The following is a 25689-nucleotide window of genomic DNA, read 5'->3' as shown; positions in this document are numbered from 1 at the left end:
ATTAGATCATGCCTGTCTAAGATTAATGTTGGCAAGCAAGCTGAAAGAAGTGCATTATAAGAAAGGCTAGAAAGAAGACCATAACACAGGAAAAAGATTAATTCCACAAGTAATTTTATCTAAAATGGTCAGCGTAAAAATTTAACAAGAAACATGCACTATCTTATCCCATACCAAATATCTGCCTACTTTGTTGCGCAGAGACACTATGTTGTGTACAGAGCATGAATCAAAAATATCAGAAAGAATGAACTTTGATGCCTTCAAACCTACATTCTTCCAGCAATCAGTTTTAGAGACTCCCAATTGACAAATAGTAAAATAAAAAAAATTAAACAACAATGCATTTGAGTTAGTTCCAAAGGAGGGTAAGAAAGGCAAGCATTAAAGAGCTTTTTAGTCTAAGCTAGCCTGATCACTGAAATCAGATTAGCACCCGTCTGTTACTTGGTTTTGAACATTCTGTTCTATTTGTAACAGCCGTGACAGCAAAGAGTACTCTATGTCATGTAAAAACCCAATTAGGCCTGACTAAATGGAAGCCATTAAATGCTTTTCGTTGTCTAAAGAAAGAGGAAATATTGTTTTGGAATCAGCTTTATACTGGATTCTGAATATAGAGTTCAAAGCACACAAGCTCAGCAAGTTCAGTCAGTTTAGTGCAACAGTATGTTCTACTATCAGCCGATGGCATTCCACTTCGCTTTTCAATGTTTTCTGAATTTCAATGGCTATTGATTTAGTAACTCTTTTGTGGAAGCAAGAGAAGTTCAAGAAACTGAAGATTATCATCAGCAACAGACTGAAAGTGAATGTGCCCTGTGTCTTCAATTCTTTCTTAGAGAAGAGCAAGATGGTTTTTTCAAGTAGCTTAATAGCTTCTTACAACAGCAACTTACTAAGCTAAAATATTCTGTATTTATCTTACATTTTCCACTTTTACAAAGACATACTGGTAAGTATGTCCTCATTTTACAGAAGGAAGATGGCTACGGATGAGGTGGAGAACATAAACATATTAAAGTTTTGACAGAGTGTGTGTGATCCTAGATTTGAGCTCAACTGTTTAGAGATAGAGGTATGAGTCATTGCCAAAGAATCTGATTTGACTGAAATAAGTAGCAGAAATACTAGTAAGATTCTCTAGTTCTGATTACTTATTTCAATCACATCCATAAGAAATTGTAGTTCTGCTGAAGCAACCTGCTGTCACAATGACATGCAGCAAAGAGTGATATGACAATGAACAAGCTAATAAGATGAGAAAGAAAGCGTGTTAAAAAATGGAAAGGTGAACTCATTACAGGCAATGTTTCTAAACAAGAGCACTGGATTTACATTGCAGGGAGGTAGTTATTCATGTTTAGCTCTGCTATCAGTCCACTAAGTGACCTTTAGCAAATCACTTCCCTACCGTTTGCCTGGATTTCATTTGTATATGAAGAGGCATCATATCTTTATATTGTAAAGAACGTAAAGATCAACTACTGAAAAATTACTATATGTGACCTACAAATTAATCATCCTTTTCATGGAGGAAACAGGCTTCTATATCTATTTTTTACTTGAAAGGACAAGAGAAAATTGAACAAAACAATTTAAAAAATTGCTATAGACAGAAATTTGATGAAGTAGGTAAACACTTCAGAGTATTAAGACATAGTAAGACACTTTTCTGTGAAATTTGAAAGATTTTTGCGAAGTATCCATGGTACTTTACAATGAAGGCAACGTTTCTGTCATCAAATTTCATGCCATGCCAATATAGCTGCCATTCCGTCAGCCGTAGCAGCTATATTAAATAAAACATTTATGTGTGATTTTACTCCGTGTTTGTACTAGGAGTTAATATACATCAAATAAGGTTATGTTGCTGGTTGAAAGTGATTGGGACACAAAAGTGGAGTACACACACATACCTTGACTTGCTGGTCTCTTTGCTTTGAATCTTCCAGTTGTTGCTGTAAAGAACTCACTATCTCTTTATACTTCATATACCTTTCCTCAATCATCTCCCTTCGGCAATGGGACTCCTAGAAATTATTGAAAAATCTAGATGATTTCATAATGTGAAAATTAGTTAGTGAATGTTGTCTGACTGTTGTAAACACAGGTATTGTCAAGGATTTTCCATACAGCAAGAATGAGTTAAATATTAACTTTCAGAGGCTGAAATACAGGGGCCATATGAAAGCATAATGTTCTGTACAGAAAAATAATGGTAAAATAAAAATAAGTTAAAATGGAAATGGTCTCATCCTTAACTGATGAATGACTACTTGTAATTCTTTCCAAAACTCAGTAATATCATACCTTTTAACAAAGAAATTCTATAATGGTGCAAAATTAATTATAGTACTGTAGAAACAAGCACTTGAAGAAAAAAAGGTTCTAAGGATATGGACTAAACAGTATTTTCAATAAGAAACCATAATGGTTCTGACTGAACAAGCTAATGATTTAGTTGAATTAAGAGAACTCCAAGATAACCTGTGAGGTTTATCAAAGATTTACTTTCTCTATCCTTCTGTCTTCCTACGAAAACATTAAGGGAAGAACTGGCTAGAAGTGGAAGACAATGACTGGCTTTGAAATACTTCATTCATGCATACCATTTGAGAGTGAAACATGCTATTGTACAAAAAAATCCAGTGTTATTTTTGAATAGAAACATTAATGAAACTCTAATCTGACATCCTTCTCACAGCAATGTTAAGCAAGAAAGGGCAAGTGTGAAGAAGGCTGTAGATACCCTACATTCAAGCCTTTGCTTTGCCTGCTGAGAGCAGAATTTTTCCTTTAGCAGAAACCAAAGACAAACACCAACCTCTGTCAGAGCAAAAAAGCTCTTCTGGAGATATCTGCACATGAAATTAAAACTATATATCTCAATGATACTTTTTGTAAAAAAACCCAAGCATTTTAACCAGCATTTCCATTCCTAACTCTGTTAATGATGACAGCAATAAAATTATTAGCTGATGACCTCAGGCAAGAACATTTAGAATAAAGAGTGCTCCAAGCAATTATCTTTTGAAATTTTTATTACTACCTCAGGATGAAAAATTCAATATAGCAAATCAAATGCAAATCATTATGCATTTGTTGATCTGTGGTTTACCACTGATTTAAAATTTATATTTTGCAAGGAGGTTCCAAACCAACTTCATATATGGAAAGTAATTATGGCATAGGGGTTTAGCCACTTAGCTACTAAAGATCTAATCTGAGGCTTATCATTCTTGACAGAATGTCACCACTACTGTCAATATGTTTCAATGTGTCCAAACACACCCTGATATGATAGTGGAACTGAGAAAATAAATTATAATTATTGTCATTATGTCAAAACAAACAAAAAGCTGTAAAGGTCATCTATCTTCGCTCATTATGTTAAATATTGAAATAATTTATCTAATTACAAAAATTTCATTTTTTAACATGTAATATCAGAATTTACCACTCAACACAAATATTCTGAACCAGTAACTAGCACATGACCCATTATGCCCTGTTATCAACGTTTGCCTACATTTTGGAGAACCTCACTGATGTTACTATTTAGAACTAAATTTATAGCCTCAAATAAATCTGTATAATCATGAAAATTAATTTCTGTATGTTTTTGTCTATATAACATGTGCATATACAATTGTAAATATCTTATTAAACAATTTATCTGCACATTTAGAGAGAAAATTAATTAACCAAAATATTTTACAACTACTGAAAGAGTCAAATAAAGTCCTTCTCACTCTAGTATCTTTCAAATCTTCTAACAGGCTCAGTTTCTCAGGAACAGACTCCAGATGGTCTAAAGCTGCTCGAGTGCTCTAGAGAACAGAACACAAGTTAAAACATAAAAAAATAATTCTTTCCTCCATATAAAACATTAAAGCCCTATTGCAGCTATGGAAACAGGTTTATAGGTACGTATGTGTCTGTAAATTGAACAGGTCAACAGTAAACAGGCTGTTAAGGAAAATAGTCACATTAAAACACATAGCACAGCTTCCTTAATTTGAATCTCCATGATCGGTTACCAGTTTATTGAGTAGAACAATACTTATCTACAATTGTGGAGTTTATGTAGCCTTCAGAATGAAATTTTCTTTTATTGCACTTCAGGGAGTAAAGTACATTTAAAATAGTAAAAACATCCTTCTAGTTTTTTTCAAATACAAATATATGCAATGAGCACTTAGCTAGATACAGAACAATCAAATTTCCTATTTTTGGTTTAGGTATATGGTAGGTACTGCTGAAAAATGAATTATCCCTCTAGGGAAAGTTAGGGTTGGACTCAAGATTTCACATCCACACCCAAAACACAAAAATCTAGTCTACTGCAAGCTGCAAAGAACTGAAGAAAGTAAGTATCATGGTTTTGGTTTTGGACACAGACGAAGTTGGTTGGTCATGCATAAAGAGTAGTCATGCTCCATAGGCCAGATGCCTCTGCAGCTTCTCAAAGGTTGTCCTTCTATTATTTGCTGAAGAGCCAGTAAAACCAGTACTGTTTGCACTTTCTGAACAATTGGTATTTCCTCCAGAATTCTATAAATCATACCTCTTTGGATAAGGTTCTGCTAACCTGGTATTCAATCTACCAATAATGGGCTTCATTAACCATATTACTGCCTTGGTACTTTAATGGAAAAATCTATAAAACAAATAAAATTCATCAATCCTGAAGTCAAATATCATTATGGTGTAAAGTCTATGCAAACTGAGTTAATTTGCCCTTAATTACAAAAGCTCTGTTACTAGTCTTGGAAAGCCTCAATCTGACCAACATGAAAAACATTCCATTTAGATCCCATATTTAAGATCTGAAGAGACTAAATATTTCAGTCACAACAGGATAAGAAAAATCAATGGGAACCTCTCAGCCCAAGTGCAATCTACACAAAAAGATGGAGATAATGAGTGGAGAACTAAAATGGAACAGAGTAACATAAATGCAGACACACCATCAACTTAGAAGCAATGATGTCTGCTTTGTTGTCACTTCCAAACATTCAGTTTTTAAGACTGTAAAAAATATTTTTCCCATAACAAACAAAGGTCAAATTTCATAAACAATGGGGTTCATTTTTTACGGAGAGAGTAATCAGATACTGGAATGGGCTGCCCAGGGAGGTGGTGGATTCACTGTCCCTGAAGGTCTTTAAGATGAGACTGGATGTGGCACTTAGTGCCATGGTCTAGTAACCACGGCAGTGTTGGATCAAGGGTTGGACTCAATTCTCTCAGAGGTCTTTTCCAACCCCATTGATTCTATGATTTGCAGTTCACAGGACTGAAATTGTAACTGATATTCAGTCCCAATAAACTCAACTAGGGTAGAGAATGTGAGACTCGTTCTTCTGTAATTACATGTATGCAAAAATATTATATACACAGAAGTATTTCTCTATTTTCTGTAATTAGGAAAAATTTGTACTGACAGATAATATGCTGACAATATTAGGGCATATTTCTATGAAACAACCATATGGTTAAATCAGTTTTCCAGATATTTGGGGGATCTTTTCCTCTGAGACTATTAAGTTTCAAATAATATCTCCCATTTTCTAGGAATAAATTTTGACCCTTAGATTGTATGCTTAGATAAAAAAGACTCTCTTATCCCACTGTTACATTCTGCACTAGGAATGCAAAATGCAGGAGAGAAATATTTGGGAATTCCCAAATCTGACCCTTTTATCTCCGGATAATTTCTACACTTCACAGTAGAGTAGATGATGCAGTGCAGAAGAGAAAAAGAATACATTACAGTTAAATGTGCTAGAACAATAACATTATCACAGGTAAAGGGAAAGAATTTTACAAGAGGGTTGGATGAATTGTTGCTTCAAGAACAATAGGAAGAATAAACCACCTACAGAATGGGGTAAAAGGACTGACCCGCAAGCAAGGATATTTTTAGATTTTAAGAAGTACAGGAAGAACTGTCAAAAGTGAAACAGAGTAAAAGAAAGATTTTAGTCATTTAGTGAGAACAGGCAAACAGAAATGAGACAGGGAAAATAAGGTGAAGATTGTTTAGGTAAGAACACAAAACCAGAATGAGTCGTTTTGCTTTTCTTTTATACTAACACATTCATTCAGTTAGATTTTTAAAAATTTACAGAATTATACAAGAATACCTATATGAAGTAATGCCTGAAAGATAGGTAAGTTATAATAAATAACATAATATGCTTCCTTAAATGGGCAGCATTGAGGACGCACAGTATGAAGAAGTCCCTAATAGCAACACTGAATACTGCCCATGGCAAATGTTGTAAAATGCCTGAAAGGACAGAAAGGTGCCTACTTGTGTCGACTTGCAGCAAATAAAGTAGAGTAAATCAATTTTGCAAAACTCAGAGTTAGAATTAGTAAAGGTTACTTCTTCCAGCAAGAAAACATCTGCTGCATGAGAAATGAAGTTCAGTGAATTTCACACTTAGCTAGCTGTGGTTTGGACCAAAACTACCATTTATTATCTTCATGAGAAGTCTTATATTTTAATGTGTAACTTAACTTGTAATAAGATTTTTTTACTTGAAAAATTCACCTAAGATTTTATAAATAAAAAAGAGAAAAAAATTACTTTTTCTGTAACATGTATGGTTCTTCACCAAAAAATAATTACAGAATCTGCAGTTATATATTAATAATGAATATAAAACAGATTCTTCTTCATATTTCTGGACGCAATCAAGCAGGAGGCCTACACATTACATTTGAAGTGGTTTTCACAGATTATAGTGTAGAAATGTTTTTATAGCTATAAAATAGCTTCTTTCTTCTTTTAATTTTTCAAATGCCTCTAAACATCTCCGCTCGAAAGTAAAATTGCCTAGCGGTATCTATCAATTGCTAATGTTTTCCTCTTATAAGAATCAACCATTTCACTTTTACCACAGTAAAGTAGTATTCATTCGTATTTTGTGCTTCTTTTACAGTGGCCATATGTTCATCAAAGCAGAGATTTTACACACCATTAACTTATGATGAGATGCAATGTTTGCTGCTTCTTCCCAGAGTAGCCCCTGGTACTGGTCTGTATGTGGCTTTCTAAGCTGAGACAACAGACCCTAAGGAATACAAACTTAACTATATGTGAAACGAAATACTGAATCCTAATGTTCAGCCATGATCCTAGTATCACACTGATCTGATGGAGACATGTCCACAAAGTTTTTTTACTTTGAACACCAGGAACTCCTCTACCCTGTCCGAAATACAATGCTTCCTCACAGGAAATAACCCCAAAATTGTAATACCCTGCAATCTCTCTTTTTGGTCCAGCACCAAATTAAACTACAAATATTTTAAACTTATGGTATGTATTACCTAACACATTTTGCTAAAGTCTTTTACTTATGAACTGCAGAAAAATGTAAGTTTGAGATGTCACATAGTTGAAATAAAGTTTTCTGGGACACAGGACAGACTTAACGGAGTGGCTCCTCATCATGATATACTGTACATTCAATTTATAGCATTTTTTTTCAACTACAAAGATTTTTTCATTTCCCCCCACTATGCCCCATTTTAATAAAGATGACCTGTGATCTATTCTGAGTAAAAAAGGAACTTAGGCCCTAGGTATAAGCCCATGCCTTAAGCCATCCTATTTTTCAATTCTTTCTCTAAATTCCAATGCCAAGACCTCATGTCTGTAAACAAATTTAAGGAAGATGTTAATCATCTGTTCTTCCAAAGTCTCTCTTAAATATATCCCCTTTATTTCATGCACTGTTGTAGAAGAAAAAATAAATTAGCTAAATTTCCACTAGTCCTCATTAGCTACATTATTAAATGTAATCTTGGAAGCAGAAGATCAGCCTTTGCATTATATGCATACTCAGCCCTTGGTTTTTTGGTTTTGTTGAGAATCATGTGGATAAAGGATGACATAGGCTACTTGGATTTCTGAAAGGTGTTTTAGATTCCTAAAATTTAAACCTAACTTCACACTCAAAATGATGGGCTCTAAGCTAACCGTTACTACTCAGGAAGTACACCATGGGGAAATGATACATATTACCAAGACCTGCTAACTCAGTGCTCAGTATCAATCAGAAAAGCAAAATCAACACTCAATTTAATCAGGAAAGGAAAAAAAAGCTAGAGAAACTATTAATGAGTATGAATCCACTTGCACCTTAACTATTGAGTGCAGAGATGGACTTTTATCTCAGAAGAGAAACACGGAAAGGTCAGAGAAGTACAATAAGAATGATCAAAGCCATGGAGTACTATTTCCAAGTGAGAAATTATTAAATACACTTAGTCTAAAGAACAAGACTCTTCAGCCAGGAAGCGAGATGCATGAGGGGAATAATAACCAATTTGCAAAAAATCACATAAAGAAGTCACATAAAGATAGAAAATTTTATATGGCTTTAAGCAGAAAACTGTGCAATTTAATGAATGAGGAAGACCATGGAGCAGTTCCAAATTCATAGAAATTTCATTTCAGTATGCATGTCTTTGAGCTTTGAACAGCCGGAATCAGAAGGAATGAGTGGGAAACAAAATATATGTCAGTCTTGATCATGCAGTCTTCCCTAAGCATTTTATTTTGACTATTGTTGTGATGTCTATAGCTGGGTTAGAGTGACCTTGGCTCTAAACCAGAATGGTTCCTTTTATATTCTAAAATTCTCACAGACTTCTGAGCAGTTTGTGGAGTGACTTGAATTACTCATATGCAAACATTTTCAGGGACAGAAATGTGTGCCTCTCCCGTAAAACTGATGAAAAGAAAGGTAGTGATGTGCAAATAAAAACAGAAAATGAAAAAAAGCCAAGTTTGTTAGGGGAAATGCAATAAAGAAGGTGAGAATAAAACATACTGTTGAATGGGAGGGAAAAGTGATGAAAGAGCTTCTAGCTGGCCTACAGAATTAAGGGCAATTCTGGTAATTAATGAAATGCACAGCAACCTCCTCAACATGGTTCAAATGCCATACTTGTATCATTAATGACTGCACTCTATTCTATTAAAAGAGATGGATTTAGCCACAAAGATAAAATGTGAAAAAGGATGTTAGAAGCACCTGACATAGGGGGCAATTAAGTACTGTTAATTTTTTTCCCAGAAATTGGAAAGCCCTATGTCATAATGCATACAAATAATCCTAAAGACAGCGGTCACATCTGTCTGCTTATGTTTAACAGGCAACAGCAGGCACTGACTGACTCATTGCACCGATGGTACTGATAAGAGGAAAAAGCACCGGTTGTACTGACTGAGGAAGTATAAATGGTATTTTACTTAACAGCAGTCTCTTCCATAGACTGAGTACTATTAATCTTTCTGGTTTTAAAATAAAGACTATTTACTTTAAAAAGGGGCGTTCTATGTTTTCACAGAGAATGATAAAACAAATTACTTATTTTCCATGACTTCATACAAACACTTTGATGTTTAAACTGCATGTGAACAGTTAATCCTCCTATATTGATGTGTTCTTGGTGATAGTTTCACACTGTCTCAAGGGATAGATCCAAATAAAAATCAGACACATTTTATTTTTAGTCTCAAAGCTGCAATGCTAAATGCAAATAAATCAAAGCAGGTTTGTATATAGTACTCTTGAAGTTTGCCTTTATAGTCGATATATTGAAAACATATAAATATAAACCTAACTTCATTTACTTTCAAGTACAGTGCTCCTTTCTTTTATGAGGTAGGTAAAAACAAATGGCTATCTGTATTGTACAGATATTTTTTTAAAATTAGAGTTGACTAAAGTACCAGTTACCTAATCCCCAAAGATTAGCCATTAAAAGATTAAATGCGATATAATTTTAACTGACTGCAATGCATGTCAGCAGGCACTTACTCACAAATCAGATGAAAGATATGTTAGAGGTGACCTACAATGACTTATTTTTAAATGACCATAGCATATTGGATACTTAAACAGCAAGAACAGGATGCACTCAGCATGTATAAAGGTATCCTTTGCTTTCCCTGTTAAGATCTGTAAAACTGTCGACTTTGCTCTCCAGCTCTAGACTGAGACATCATATGCTCTTCTTCTACACAGTGTGGGTCTGCTTAGGAAGCCTGAGGTGCCCTGCTGACTTTCATATGCCAGGCAAACTCCATGATAGCTGGGACATTCTGTGCATAGTACATCATATATTGAGAGGGAACATAGAAAACAAAAAAATGTGTTTTGTATCTTTATATTCCATGTATACCATTACTCCAATTGTACCACTGTTTTTATGATTTCAGCACATCAAGAATCAATTTTTCTATACAAAGGTAACACATATAACTTTATCAAGTTACAAAACAGGCATGTTCAATTAGTTTTTTTTCTATGCTACACATCGTTTCATGAAAGTTTTAACAAGTAAGATTTTTTTAAGCAAAAACTACACTTAAACTAATGAAAAACAAATGATCTTCGCTAACAAAAGCATTGCAAATGTCAAACTAATTGAACATTTAATTTAAGACTCCAGATGTTTTTGAATGGGTTGGACCACATTTTAATTAAGGGAGCTTCATGGATGCTTCCTTTCCTGTTTGCAATGGCATGGACTGTCTCTTTTCTCATTCATGAGCACATGAATTCCCTGTGCTAACTAGAGGAACTGCTTACATGGGAAAATATTAGGAAAGGGGTTTATGAATTTTCAGTTGTTTGATGCATACTAGCAGCTGAAAACATGGAGGAAACAGTGTAGTCTTTTGGCAAGACAGGTTTCTGTGAATCATCAGCTAGTGCTCCAAGTACTACTGTGCATCTGTAAGACTAGTTTTTGAGAATCTATTCTTTATCGCTTATTAAGATTTTGATCAGAGATATCCAGACATAATTCCTGGAAATTAAAAGAAATATAACACAAGAAAAGAGTGTGTAAAGTAAAGCAATATTAGGGGGAACACATTCTTAAAAGGCATGACTTCCCTGTTGCTTATTCTTGAATGCCATCTTCAACATTATGGAGCATTGCAGGATAAAAATCTTTACATGTAATTTATGTTAAAGTTTTGTCTGCTAACAGTATTTCATCAAACCTTCCAGAAAGCACTACAAAAATTCAATTAACACAGCCTTCAGGGGAAAGAAGAAATATTGTTCGATTTTTCAGGTCAGAAAAATTGGAATACAAAGAGAATTCTGACGGCTATGTTCCTAAGGTTATAATTAGATCAAATATAAAACATTTAAATCTAAAATTAAGGACATAGCAGCACACTAGAAACATTTAGTCAGTAGTCTGCTGTCAAACAAAATTCAACTTATTTTGTGATATATAAACCAAACCAATAAAAATAAAGCAAGCACGCTATACCACATATATCTATGCCTTCAGAAGTTATAAACCTCCTATTCTGTGGAAGAACTCATAGATGCATATTCCCCAGATGAAAGGGCAACATAATTCATATGAGGAGCAGCTGAAGGAGTTGAGGTTGTTTAGTCTGAAGAAAAAGAGGTTCAGGGGAGATGTTATTGCTCACTACAGCTACCTGAAAGAAGACTGTAGTGAGGTTGGGATCCGCCTCTTCCCCAGGCAACTAGAGACAGGACAAGGGGAAATGGCCTCACTCTGCTCCAGTGAAGGTTCAGTTGGTCATTAAGAAGAACTTCTTCACTGAAAGGGGTATCAGGCGTTGGAACGGACTGCCCAGGGAGGTTGGTAGAGTCACCATCCCTGGAAGTGTTCAAGAAACTATGGGATGTGGCATTTAGTGCTATGGTTTAGTTGACATGGTGGCGGTTTGGTCAAAGGTTGGACTCGATCTTGGAGGTCTTTTCCAACCTTAGTGATTCTATGATTTCTAAAGAGAATCCTGTGGATGGAACTCATAGGATCTCTCTTTAAAATTACATTTACAAATACATATCTACTCTGTTAAAAAAAAAAAAAGTGAAGAACACTGTATACTACTACACCTAGTTCAACTAACATAAGTAACTTTAGATAATGTAAGTCTTTATCCTGAGATTTTGACTTTCCCTAATAAAAAACGGAAGGATTTTGGTTCGCTAAACCCTGGAAAAAATGTTCAATATTTGCAACATGTGGAACACATTTTCATAATTTTGAGAGGAGCATAGATAGAGAATGCAGGGGTTGCATTAGCAGAAGTGTTGCCAGCAGGTCAAGGGAAGTGATCCTCCTCTAGTCAGCCCTGGTGAGACACATTTGGAGTGCTGGGTCCAGTTCTGAGTTCTCCAGTACAAGAGAGACATACTGGAGACAGTCCAGCAAAGGGCAAATTTTTTGAGGGACTGGGCATCTCTCCTGTGAGGAAAGGCTGAGAGAGCTGGGATTGTTTAGTGTGGAGAGAAGGCTCTGGGAAATCTCATCAATGAGTACAAGTACCTGAAGGGAGGGTGTAAAGAAGAGGGAGTCAGGCTCTTTTCAGTGTTGCCCCGTGACAGGCAGTGGGCACAAACTGAAACACATGAGGTTCTTTATGAACACAGGAAACACTTTTTCACTGTGAGGGCAACGCAGCACTGGCACAGGTTGTCCAGGGAGGTTGTGGAATCTCCATCTTTATATGGAGATACTCAAAAGTCAGCTGGACGCAGTCCTGGGCAACTGGTTCAGGGTGACCCTGTTTGAGCAGGGGGACTGGACCAGATGTCTGGTAAAAGTCTCTTCCAACCTCAATAATTTTGTGATTCTGTAATATATTAAATTTCTGATATGACTGTTAGAGAAACTATGAAGTTATTAGACCAAGTTGGTAGACATGCATGGTGATTTTCTGTCAATAAACAAATACAAAACTGTCATCCTGACCATCAAACAAAGAGTAGCTTAATAAAATTCACAGTTACCTACATTCTGGAACCTGCCTCTTACAAGCAATTTAGCACTTAATTCCTAGGTCAAAAATTTAAATATTTAAAAAATACACAAACAGATATTCTTGATTATGCTTATCTGTAAATTGATATTGTACTGATGGAAGCCTATTCAACCTAAGGCAACTGAAGGCCCACACTAAGACCTTAAACCATCTTGTCCGGGAGCTGCTTTATGCTGATGACGCCGCCCTTGTTGCTCACACAGAAGTAGCTCTGCAGTGTTTAACATCCTGCTTTGCAGACGCTGCTGAGCTCTTTGGGCTGGAAGTCAGCTTAAAGAAGACTGAAGTTCTCTATCAACCAGCACCTCAGGAAGTCTTTCATCATCCCCACATCACCATTGGCCAATCAGAGCTCAAATCAGTCCAACAGTTTAATTACCTAGGCAGCCTCATCTCCTTGGATGGTAAGATTGACGGATAGATAGACAACAGGTTAGCAAAGGCATATAGTCCCTTTGGAAAGCTTCATAAGAGAGTATGGTGAAATAAACATTTGAAGAAAAGTACAAGATCAGTGTTTACAGAGCCATTGTGCTGTCTACTCTCTTATACAGATCTGAATCATGGGTCATCTACCGCCACCACCTGCGACTCCTAGAACGCTTCCATCAATGCTGCCTCTGTACAATCCTAAACATCCACTGGTCAGATTTTGTGACCAATACATCTGTTCTAGAACAAGCAGCAGTCACAAGTATTGAGGTCATGTTGATGAGAACACAGCTGCGATGGGTAGGACACGTCTCCAGGATGAAGGACCACCACCTCCCTAAGATCTTGATTTATGGTGAACTTGCCACCGGTTGCCACAAGAGAGGAGCCCCAAAGAGAAAATACAAGGACTCCCTGAAACAACATCTCAGCCTTGGCCATATTGATCACCATAACTGGTCTACTCTGGCCTCCAGTCGGGAGGCCTGGAGACACACCATCTATAACGCTGCTGATGCTTTTGAGAAAGCACGCAGGATCACTCTTGAGGAGAAGAGACAACACAGAAAGAACCGTGCCTTGCAGAATATACCACCTAAGGAGTCCTGCTGTACCTTCTGCAACCGGACGTGTCTATCTCATATTGGCCTTTTTAGCCACCAGCGTGTTTGTAACAAACGTGGGTAGAGCCCTTCCCAAATCTTTGTTTGTGAAGCCTAGTCATGATGAAATTTAGTAGTCAAAGTCTCAATGCAATTATATAAATATTTTCAAAAATACATCATTTTATTTCTTGCATTATTTAGTAATTATTTTTTGTAAAATAGTGAAAAACATTTCTAATACAGCATAATTTAAAAATCATGTTATATATCAGTTTTTTGAGGAAAGGAGGATTAGGAAGGCAATACTAGAAATATACACATATGTTTAGCTTGTGGACTTTGTGCAAGTACACAGCCTTAAATGAAATCCATAAATCAGAAAATCTTATAAATCTATTTATTCCGCATTTTTGGTTTCCAATCTGAATCCCTGAACTAAGCAGAAAGTGAGAAGTATGAATGGGAGAGAAAGGCAATTGTTGAAAAGCGCATACCCTTAGCAGCAAAAGAAATTCTTTTACAGTAAAAAAAGTCAAAATGTTGGCAGAACAAAACTAGAGGTGCTGTATTAGCAAAAAACTGAAAGAACAAGCAAAGCACCAAGTAGTAGAGGGCAGAGGATGAACAAGTATTTGGGTATTAAATAAGAGCAATAGATTTGTAGGGTAAGAAGACAACATCTAGGAAGAAGGAAAGAGAAAGGTGAGCATCACGAGAAAAGAAATAGCTGGTTGCAAGCACCATCAGGAGGCAGAAGTTACTTGGTGGGAGTGAGCAGAGGAAGGACTCAGTGAAGCCCCGCGAAGGGAAGTGGCACACTGGCTCGCGGATGAAAGGAAAGGAAAAGGCGAGGCAGGCAGGACAGATGATCTCAAACTGCTGCTCCTCTCCTGGTCATTTTTATAAGATCAAAGAATGGGTGCATTCTGGGAGGACCAGAAGACCTTTGATGTAATGGTAGTTTTGGCAAGACACTACAGAAGCAAAACAAGGGGAAAAGAAAGTATTAACCCTTAGATTCAAGATTTCCTAAACATTCATACATACAAAGTATGAAAATAATGAATTAATCTCAAGAGCTAACAGCAAGATTTACTTATTGATGGAAGGTACATTGAGAGATAGAGTGAGCATGTTAAAATGGATGGTGTCAGGCACTTGCATAATCTCTCTGTGAAATGTATTGGGTATTGTCATCCTTCCAATTCTTCTTTTAAATTGGATGATAAACCAGAAAACTGATGCAAATTTGAGCCTGCTACTACAGAGAATAATCTAATAGCTGAGTGCATGCAGACAGAAATTTGTTTTACTGTTATTCAAAACCTTACTTTCTTCAACATAAAAATGAGTTACAAGACACAGAAATGTTCATTCTGAAAAGGAAACTCATATTTAATAACAATTTTGCCAGATACTTACAGCATTACTGGAGTTAACCTAGATTTATGGACATTGTAACAAAAATTTGAATTGTGTCCAGAAAAGTCAGATCCAAGTATTCTAAGAAAGTTGTAACCTCACTTCTGGGTTCTCTACAGAAAGCAGTAAACTGTTTTATTGATCAAAGGATATAGAACGCATATGTTCACTGGAATAACTTCAGGATGTGGTTGATTTCAAATTAAATTTTGCAGTCATTTAAGTCAGACTAGTACTGCTAAGGCAGAGGAATATGACTTGCAGAGTATGCTCACAAAGAACAGTGTGTAGTTTATAGAAGCCCACTGAAGTCACAAGCACAGCATAGTAACAGTGTACACCTACAAAATGCATCCTGACCTCTTTATGAGAAATACATACACTTCCCGTTGTAGCCACATCTCAGAATACAACAGATTTTCCCCCAAAAAAGTCATACACCTTTTTCTGTAAATAACATAGATCCAAATCCTGTATGTCAGAACTAAGCTACACTCAAGAATAAAGTAAATCACCTTATTTAAAGATAAAATCATACTCATTCTCATAAAATGTCAGACTACAAAATTGATTACTAAAGTAATAAAGAAAATTACTTGTTAACAGCTATGAAATAATTAAATTCACTTTATTAAACAGCATTAAACAAAAAAAAAGAGCCAAACACATAACCTCTAGGTATCCAAAACCTCAGTTTTGCCTGTACTTGTTACCCTGGCACTTCTCAAGAGTTGAAGGATTATTCCACAGAACACCTTGATTCTTCAGCTCCTTTTAGAGGAGTGAGTCTGTCTAATTAACCCTGTTCTTCCTTCTTACCTTCCAGCTTCTGCTCTTGTCCTCCACTACCTGCTGAAGCAAGAAGCTGTGTACCTACCTACTGAATCATATTGCAAAATTGATTTGATCGAAGAAAAAGAGCCAAAAAATCCAAAAGCTTCTTTGATGGGTAGTATTTGTTCTCAGGTTCCTTAAGGGAGTGATCAGATCATGTGTCATATCTTGAAAGAGGGTGGCAATACAGCACTTTTTTTGGGAACCAGGAGTTGGTTAAGGAAATAGAAGACCCAAGAAACTGTCTGGCACAGTAGACAGGAGATGGAGCTTCCAGCTCAAACAGACTGCTGAGAGGAGAAGGAGCTGACAGGGCTCAGAGATGAGGCAATTGACCCCGTAGTTTGCAGCAACTCACAAAATCACTGAATTAGATTAAGCTAGGCCTGGAAGGCTTATTCACCCAGAGCTCTAAAATGAATCTGAAAGGTTCGGGTTACATTTCCTTCCCAATTTTTTTTATTAGCTAAGTTGCCAAGTTCATCACATGGCCACTACAACAATTTTACTGGCAAGTGCAGGACTTAGAAGTGAGAAGATTGTAGAGAAAGGGAGGAGAGTAGGAGAGTAGTTCTGGAGAGCTGATGTTTTCCTATGCATTTTGTACAGTGAATGGGCGCGCGTGCGCATCTCTTCCCTTCTTTTTCACCTTCTTGTATCTTGCATCTTGTGAATCTCATGAAGCATCACTGTCAAAATTCTAAGAAAATGCTTTTTGTACACAATTTAAACATTTTTTTCACTAAGGATTCTGTTTGAATTTAATACCTTACATCTCTATTCCATTTCTATTTTCTATAACCTGAATCATCACAAAATAGTTAACTGGTACTTTTTTTGATGTCATGCTCTGAGCATTCAAATAACAGCTGATATGAAAATTATACAAATATATAAGTACCGTAACTACTATGTACTCATAAATGCTACACAGATATACAGCTATGCAGACATACACACTAGAAATTTAAAGATTCTTAAGGATCCCTTAAACAGCAAGCCTTATTTATTCTTTTACTCAAGGGTTTTTCTATCATAGCTCATCCTGACACATTCAGACTGTGTGAGCATTACTCCTCTTTTCTAGATCAGTGAAAGGGGGAGAGGAGAGAGAGAATGCTGCCATCCTCAGAACTAAAACAGAGATATAAAGGTTAAACCCACTTATTATTTCAAAGCATTCACATCAGCAATCTAACATCTGACTTTTGAATATACTTAGCAACTACAGATAGCCAAAGCTCCCACTGAATTTAGCTATTACTGTAAATCAGGCCTCAAAAATCACAAAATCAGGCACCCAGAAAATGAGAAACACAAAGTAATTAAACATATTTGAAAAATTCAGTTTAAGTTATTTGCCTGACATCACAGAGGAAGTTTATGGCAAAAGTAAAATGAATGCCTTGAGAGTATTCAAAAACCTCAGTGATGACCATACTTGTCATGTTAGCAATCTCAGGGCTTAACACTACATATCTTCTTAAATCAGCAATAACAAAAGCTCTAGGATTTAGCATCACAAATTTGTATTCACGTGTCACCTACCAACTTGGATTAAGAAAGAAAATTATATTTTACTGATAATAATCCTTTTCTTCTATTTGAGCAGTAACTTACAAATCTTCCTTTTAAAATTTGGAGAGATTGGAAGTATAAAAATGAAAAAAGCTCCATAAAAAATAGAAACAAACACTGTCACAAAATATGGACTGAATTTGCATGATACTGTGCTATTTGCAAGCAACTATCCTCTGCCTGTGTCAAAATGGCTGTGGGAGTAGAAAGGACAAGGAATTTGCAGGCAGTTTAACTCATGGTTTGTGAGAAATGGCTGACAGTGGATACATGCCTGACTGGTTGTCATGTAAGCAAACCATGAATAAGAGATGACCCTGAACAGAATTAATGTCCTGTTGACACTCTTGACACTCACATAGCACTATGTGAAGTGCCAGGACATTGAATGCAAGCATCAGCTTCCTACTTCCATAAGGCAAGATTTCCAGCATGACACTTTGAATTCCAAAGGGCCTTTTATGAGTGAATGCATGCATTTTAAGATGTTGAATATATTGTAAATATATTTTTGAAATCAAAACCAAACCATCAGAGAGAATAAAATTATAATTTGCACTGATAAATTATATTTGCAGCATTGATATTGTCTCAGTAGTCGTTTCTTTAGATGAAATTTTTTGGATTGCTCATGAAAAGAAACTATGGGCCTGATACATATAATTCGTGATGTATTACTGGGCATTCCTATATAAGAAGAAAGCCTTGTTCAGAAATTATAGGACAAGCTGAGCACCATTCCAGCTATTCCACCTGACAGACTTACTAGTTTGGGACATCTGGACAATCCAGCTCCATTCATGGCATGTATAAGCATGAAGTTTTGTCCTTCAAACTTAGGATCTTATTAAATTATATTAATTCATTATTAAAATTATATTCCTTTATGGTTTTAGTTGCAATGTTGATATGGGCAGATTAACTGATTCTGTTTGCACCTCCCAGTCCAAAAAAGTAAGTACATGTAACGGTTACTGAAATAATTAGATCTATCTAATATATATGGACCTCAACCATTAGAAGTGTTAGAAAAATAACATCTTTTGTATGAATCAAATCTACAACATTTCTCTCCCCAGGGATGGGATGAGGACTGAACTGCACAGAAAAATTACAACACTGAAATACAGTGTATTTCATATAATGAATGCAAAAATACTGTAGTAAAAACCTACACAGAAAGCTGCAGTGTAAAATCATCGCATCTTCTCTTAAAAGTAAAATGACAGCTGAAAGCCCAGAACTGCAACCTTTTTTTAAAAAAATATATAAAAACAATATTTTTCATCATTTAGACAAATTATCAGCAATGTCATTGTGATAGGTTTGGAAATTAATTTAAGAAACTTACCATTTCCAAGGCCATAATACGTTCCTAAAAATAAAGTAGAAGATGCCATTAGAAAACAAAGAATGTAAACACAATGTAAGTCAAACAATGATGAAGATGATTAATTTTGTTTTTTTGGTGGTCATATGTATAGTTTTTTTGTAATAATCTCACTGAATAGGAACTGTTGTACTTAACTGGATGTCTAATCTATTTATCATACTTACTCAGAAATTTGTTCCAAAAAAAAAAGAAACTCCCTAGAAACAAGGAAAGGATTTGAAAAAAATTACTCCAAAATATATTTTTTTCAACTAGTATATTAGATTTTCAATATTGTTGATTTTACTCTCATGTATACAAAAGAATTATTTCTTTTTTTGATCATCTCTGATTTTAAATCTAGCATGTTTTGGAGTTCATGTCATGTTAGCATCTGGTTTAGTTTTCTTTTAGGTATTTCCTTAGAAAACTAAAAAGTAAATTCCATATCGTTATTCTTTTATCCAGAAATAGCTCTGAATAATGTTTTATTAATAACAGGATGACGTTAGTCATAGTCTCATGTCAGACAAAAATAAACTACAAATAAAATAAGCTTGTGTCAATTCTAATCCAGCACAGGATACAGAGAAACCAGAATCTGCAAATTTACTGTATATATTTTAATATTATTTTTCCATTTAAAAGTATCTTTAAGAAAAATATTAAGCTAGCAAAATCAAGATGGTGTACTCTGGCACTATATACTGACTAGGTATGGTATTTTAAGCAACCTGACAAAACACACATTCAAGTGTTTAGGTGACCCCACATTTAGAGTGCATAACCATTACAGGAACTCTTACCTTGTTCAAATATTACTCAAATTTTTCTCATGAAAGGTAGTGTATGAAATGCTAGAGTCTTTATTCTTTCATAGAAGGAGATCTGAGAAACAGACTGAGTATTTCTGTACATCAGAACAAACTTCTGACAAAAAATGTTACGTGAAAAACTCAAAAATATTTATTTTGAGATGTTTGTTCTTCCACAAAATTGCAGTGGCTGTTACAGACACTCGTATTTATTTAAAGATTCTGAAACAAAACTCAAACTCATTACTATAAAAAGATGTTAATTACAGATCTCATAAATTTGTGGCGATAATGAACAGCGATTCAGATATAGTTTTCTTCAGCTAAAGAGGACTACTTTGAAAATAAAGTCTTAGAGTGAGTGTATCAGTAGGATGATTTAAATGGTAAAATAAAGTGTTTTCAAAATGACTCATGCATTAAATAAAGTGTCTGATCTACTTGCCAAACTCTAAAAATATAATAAATTCTTACAACCTCAGTAGACAATTTTATGAAGACCAAACTAATCTAATGTATTAGTAAATTTACCACGGATCATTTATACACTATCAATATATTTTCCAATTAAGACTCTATTTTTCAAATTCCTATTAGCATGTCACTAATTCGAAAGCAAAAGAAAACGGCTTGCAAATGTTTTTGCAGAGAGTATAATTCAGTTGAATATTGCAATTACCATGTCATGCATAGCATATTATTTTCATTAATCCAACCTTTTGTACCATGGAACAGCTTTGACAAAAAGAAAAGTGAAAACCTTAAGTGTTTTTTCTTCCACCAAAGTAAGAAAATAAGAGAGGTTATATTCTTGGAGTGGTGAAACTCTAGTCAAAAGTATGCAATAAGTTCAAAATGAAAATCCAAGAATACAGTAAAGTCACACAAAGAGTCAGCCTCCTACCTCCCAAATACCCTGTACCAAAGAACTGCAGTGTCCATCTTGACACATAAGGCAAGTCAGGTTCATTTAGAAATATGTAGTTATAAAAATTCTCACTGTCTACTTAATGAGGTATTATTTTGTCTTGTCATGCTAGTTGTAGCCCAACATATTCCCTGACTAGAGGAACACAAGAAAAAACTACTAGCCCAATATTTCCAGGAACAAGCCTCACAGAACTGCTTTTTTCTTTCAGTCCTTTGCAGATTTCAGCTGATGGCATTGTAGCACTAACTGTACTTAATTCCAACTATTTTTAACAAAAGGTGCTTTTTGTCCCCCCTCAAAAAATAAGCAAACTGAAAGAATAATAAAACACGTAACCTTAGTTCTAGGGAATATGATGCAGAGACATGGCAGAGAACCCCATGGTATCCCCAGTCATAATTTTCCCACATCAACACACTGATTTCTGACAGATTTCCTCATGTCTCTAGGTTTTCTAAGACTGTGGTCAACGTTCATGGCTCAAGTAACAAGAAAAAACTTCCTAAGTAACGACAGCCTGCTTTGAATGTTTTGAATTGTCTGTCCATAATGTCTAAAACGTACAATCTTTCTATCCGCCTGTTTCCCAAACATGCTTTACACATATGATCTATTTGGACTGCAAACAGAACAGAGCAAGGATTGACTTTCTTCATATACTTCTCTGTATTTATAAGGTAATTATCAAACCAGAATCCCTGGAATTGTAGATGAAAAAAACCCAGCAACAATCAACATGACCAATTGTCTACTGAACCAAGGACTCTAACTGAGTAGGACCTCATATTAAGGGAATTCTATCAATACACTGGGGGCTTTGGGGGAAGGAGTAAGATTTTATTTGCTAGTAGCCCTTAATTTGACAAACAAGTACCTTCTAGCAATCTACTTCAATGAAAGCATTCATACATTAACCAACTATACACATGCTTTGCTTAAGTGGGGCTCAGAGAATAAAAATATTCCATGTCATCTGGATTAACAAGAGGATAAGAAGTTTCAGCTCCTGGAAATGTCATGTTTAAAAAAAAACTCTCACTTTCCTCTTCATTCCTATGAAGATGCAACAGTTTGGGGAGATTCAGTCTTGATGACACAAGTTGGTTTTAACAACCATTTGCTAGTAAAGTTGTACATATTTGATCACTGCAAGTTTAGAATACAACATTACAAGAACAGAGGGGAATATTTTGACACACATTGACTAAGCTGGATCCTATACTATGTAGAAAAATAATAAATGTTTTTGCTGAGTACTTTGTGAATGCATGGATAACTGAAGGAAGAAAAAACTGCTATCAAGCATTTGAATACAAAAATAGCAGCCAGAGCACTACAATTCACACACTTAACCAGAACTGCCAGTTAGGGAAGGGCATAAGGTAATCTAGTTTTACATACCATCAGAAATACAGGCAGGCACATATATCCATACAAGACACGATTATGATGCAACTTCCTGCAGTATAAAATTACTCCTCATTCAATCAGAACTCATATCATTAGAACAATTTGTCAACCATAAAGGTTCACATGAAAGCAGATGCAGCATTGCTTCACATGAAAGGAGATCTTTTTACATTGATGTAACTAGATATGCACCTGTGTAAACTGCTTGCGCAGACAAGCTTTCAGCCTTGTTGAACTTGAGCTGCCAGAAAGCCAGGCCAAGATTTTTGTTTGAACAGGAAACAGCTGGATTGGTGTGTTGTGTAACTTTTGGGCCTTGCAATTTGTCTCTTCTTACTGGATCAAACTATTTGTTCACTCTTTGATACCTCTAGCCCTCAAAATGCCTTCTATTTATTATATGAGAAGGGTTACCTTCAAACAAATTCCTATGATCAAAACTCAGTCAATACATAACTTCATTTTCCTTGTGAGTCTTATCAATTCCCTTGCAAATGTCCTGCTTTCAGTACACTTGCAGAATGCTGCCTCATGGATACACTCTTCATATTGTATATAAACTTATTTTTATATCCGTGTTGGGTATTGTTTGCAGTAATTTGTTGTTAAAAATTTCTTTTTTTCCTTCTGCATTATGAAGGATATATACACTACCCTCCCTAATAGTCTCCTGAGCCTCACAGCTCAGACATTCCAGCCCAGTTTTGCTTTCTTAGCCACTTCAATTTGAAAGGAGTATGTTTTCTTTGACTGTAATGCTTAAATACTATTCCAAAGCTCAGCTTAGGGAAGATCTGACTTTCTAAGTGCAAATTTAAAGTGCTTAGCACAAACAGCTTCACTGCTAGATGACATACAATGAGACTTTATTATACTGTATCAAGTCCTAGCATAAATTTACTGGTCCCTTCTTCCTCAGGAAGGTGATTATGGACATACACTGTTTTAGAGACTTTAAATACTTACTTAAAGCATTTTACTTTCAGTTTTATTCAGAGATACAAAAGAAAGTAACATAGCGGAGAGAACTTAACTCAAGTAGTGAAGTAGACTACGCAGCATTTTTGCAGTTCCTAATGCAGATTAGCACTGCCTGCCCTCATTCAGATACAGTTTCAGTGAAGCCAGCAGAATAACATAACAACTTAAGTATATAGTGTGATTTAAAAGCAACGTTACATTCGCTGGTATACTAGATTGACAGACTCATAAGAGAATGCTGACTACTTCACTCTTCGCTAACGTGCAACTTAATTGGCGGGCAAAACCTCAGCAGTGAGTATAACTAGCTATTGTATCTCTATTTGTCTGCATATATTTCCAAATCTGAATTTAAGCTACAAGGGAGTTCAGAAAATCGTAATGCTGTAATACAATTTGGTAATTTTAAGGGTGAACAAAGAAGTAGCTACTTAATTGAGCAGAAAATATACCTGGAGAGCTCCCATTTCTTCCTCTCTTCTGTGTGTCTTCTCTAGTAACTCTGCAAAATGAAAAAAAGTTGTAAATTCAACTTCCTGTCTCATGATCTGATAGAAAAAGTACTGTGTAAAATAGTCATTGAGGTTTTTATTTTACACCCTTCACAACACTCCTTTTCAGCGGAATAAACTATTAGATTAAACATATCAGTGATATGACTGTTTCCAGGCATGGGCTGTTGAGGTGGCTGAAAATAGCCACAAGGACACAAAGAAGACAGCCTGACTGGGGAAAAACACACCATTTAAATTCACAAAGAAACTTTTCTATGCTTAAATCAATCTTCTGGTGTATTTTTAGAATTGAATGAAAAAAATCAGAGATTCACTCTGAAAATTAATTAAAGCAGATCATCAAAGCTATGCAATTATATATGAAAAGTTACTGTATGTTACTGCAGACAATTTTGACTGTTATGACAATAATTACCTTTTCTTACTAAAATGGAATAGTTTTGATAAGGGAAACAGTTCACTGTGACAAAATAGTAGAAAAGCTTTTTATAGTTTTTACACCATAAAATCCTAATACCTTGTATTGCCACTAGTGTGACAATTACAGACATTGGCACATACGTGCACACATACACTTCACATTATAAATTAATTTTGTTTGAGTTCTGCAGGATATGTCACGAGTTGCTTTTTTACTTTATTTTATGCACATATTTTTATGATTAAAATCATGTTTTTGATAAATTGCAACATGTTTAGAATTCTGGGAAACCTTGAAGTTATAACTTTATGAAGAGCAGGAAAAACAAAAAAACATGCTGCAGGCTTATTAATCTTTCAACTATCAGAAGTTTGCTCATAAGCTTTGTACGTGAAGAGCATTGCTTTATCTAACCCAGAGACTGACTCTGAATTCAGATCAGTTCCAGTTTGTTAGCAATTAGGAGAGTTATGAGATTATGAAACTACCTGGACAACCTCACAGTACTGAATTCTGACTGTCAAGTCTCTCAGGATCCAAGTACAGAACAGCTAACTGAAAGTACCTGTGTTTACTTCCTTAAGAAATAAAGATTACCAATACTTGCATAGTTCAATCATAAAGAAGCTTCAATGATTTACAATACAAAATATTCCACTGACATTAGAGATATAAAGGAAAGGAGACAAATTAATCTACTTTTTCTCTTTCTCTTATTATGACGCCTCACTGTGAGCACCCCAATCTGTTAGCTCTTTTCTCATAGTTCATTATTCATTTCTGACTGCATGCAGATTATTTGATACTTTTTCCAGACACTAGTCCTTTAAAAGCAACATAGATAACATGTAAAAAAATTTAGTTAATTCTTTCACAAGAAGAGATTGACTTGCTGTTCTTTTTTCCTAGATTCCACGCTTTTTTTTTCAAATCCTTTCTTAAAATTAATAAAATTGTTCATTTTCACTTTGTTTTGGTAAACTTAAGTTTTTCTGGACTATTCTTTGGTATGCTTTTCAGTCCGGTCATTCAACTGCCATATAAATTACCATAGCCAAATGTGCCATCATCAACATTAGTTAATGTGACAATTTTGGGCTGAAAACAGTCTCTAGATCTGAAAGTTTTGCGTCTGACATCAGGGTTATCTAGAATCCATTTACTTAATTATAGCACTGCCTAAATTGGTTGTTCTGCAGGATGCTTCAAAAAACTCTGTCCCCAGAAGGGCAGGTAGGTATTGAAGTAGTGTTATTTAACCAACAAAACATACACCTACTGTACAGTCACCATTTAAATATAATCAAGTTCTGCATTTAAACTGATGCTTCCATTTAGTACTCCACCTAATATAATAGCATGATTTCTCCAAACCTAAAGCAAAAAAATAAATATTAAAGCAATATATATTAAACAGTTATACAAAAAGTCCCATAAAAATACAGCATATTACATCATTCTTTTGGACACTGTTATTTATAATGACAGAACAACTTTGCTTACTTGATCTGAAAAGCTCT

The 25689-nt window shown here is 35.3% G+C and overlaps 1 protein-coding gene across 1 annotated transcript in view; it reads right to left on the bottom strand.

Annotated features, from left to right (window-relative positions):
* Positions 1–25689, bottom strand: part of CEP128 (centrosomal protein 128) — a 111756-nt gene that overhangs the window by 14779 nt on the left and 71288 nt on the right. The window contains exons 20-23 of the mRNA XM_051806346.1: positions 23686–23735; positions 19076–19099; positions 3756–3833; positions 1920–2033 (exon numbers count right to left, since the gene is read on the bottom strand). Coding sequence (XP_051662306.1) covers positions 1920–2033; positions 3756–3833; positions 19076–19099; positions 23686–23735 — 266 coding nt within the window. The remainder of the gene's footprint in view (positions 1–1919; positions 2034–3755; positions 3834–19075; positions 19100–23685; positions 23736–25689) is intronic.

This window comes from Manacus candei, unplaced genomic scaffold (genome assembly GCF_025592945.1).
Source record: "Manacus candei isolate 608988 ecotype Guabito, Panama unplaced genomic scaffold, ASM2559294v1 h1tg000067l, whole genome shotgun sequence".
NCBI classification, from domain to species: Eukaryota; Metazoa; Chordata; class Aves; order Passeriformes; family Pipridae; genus Manacus; species Manacus candei.
Note: the sequence above shows the minus strand (reverse complement) of the source record. Positions and strands in the feature narration are given on the sequence as shown.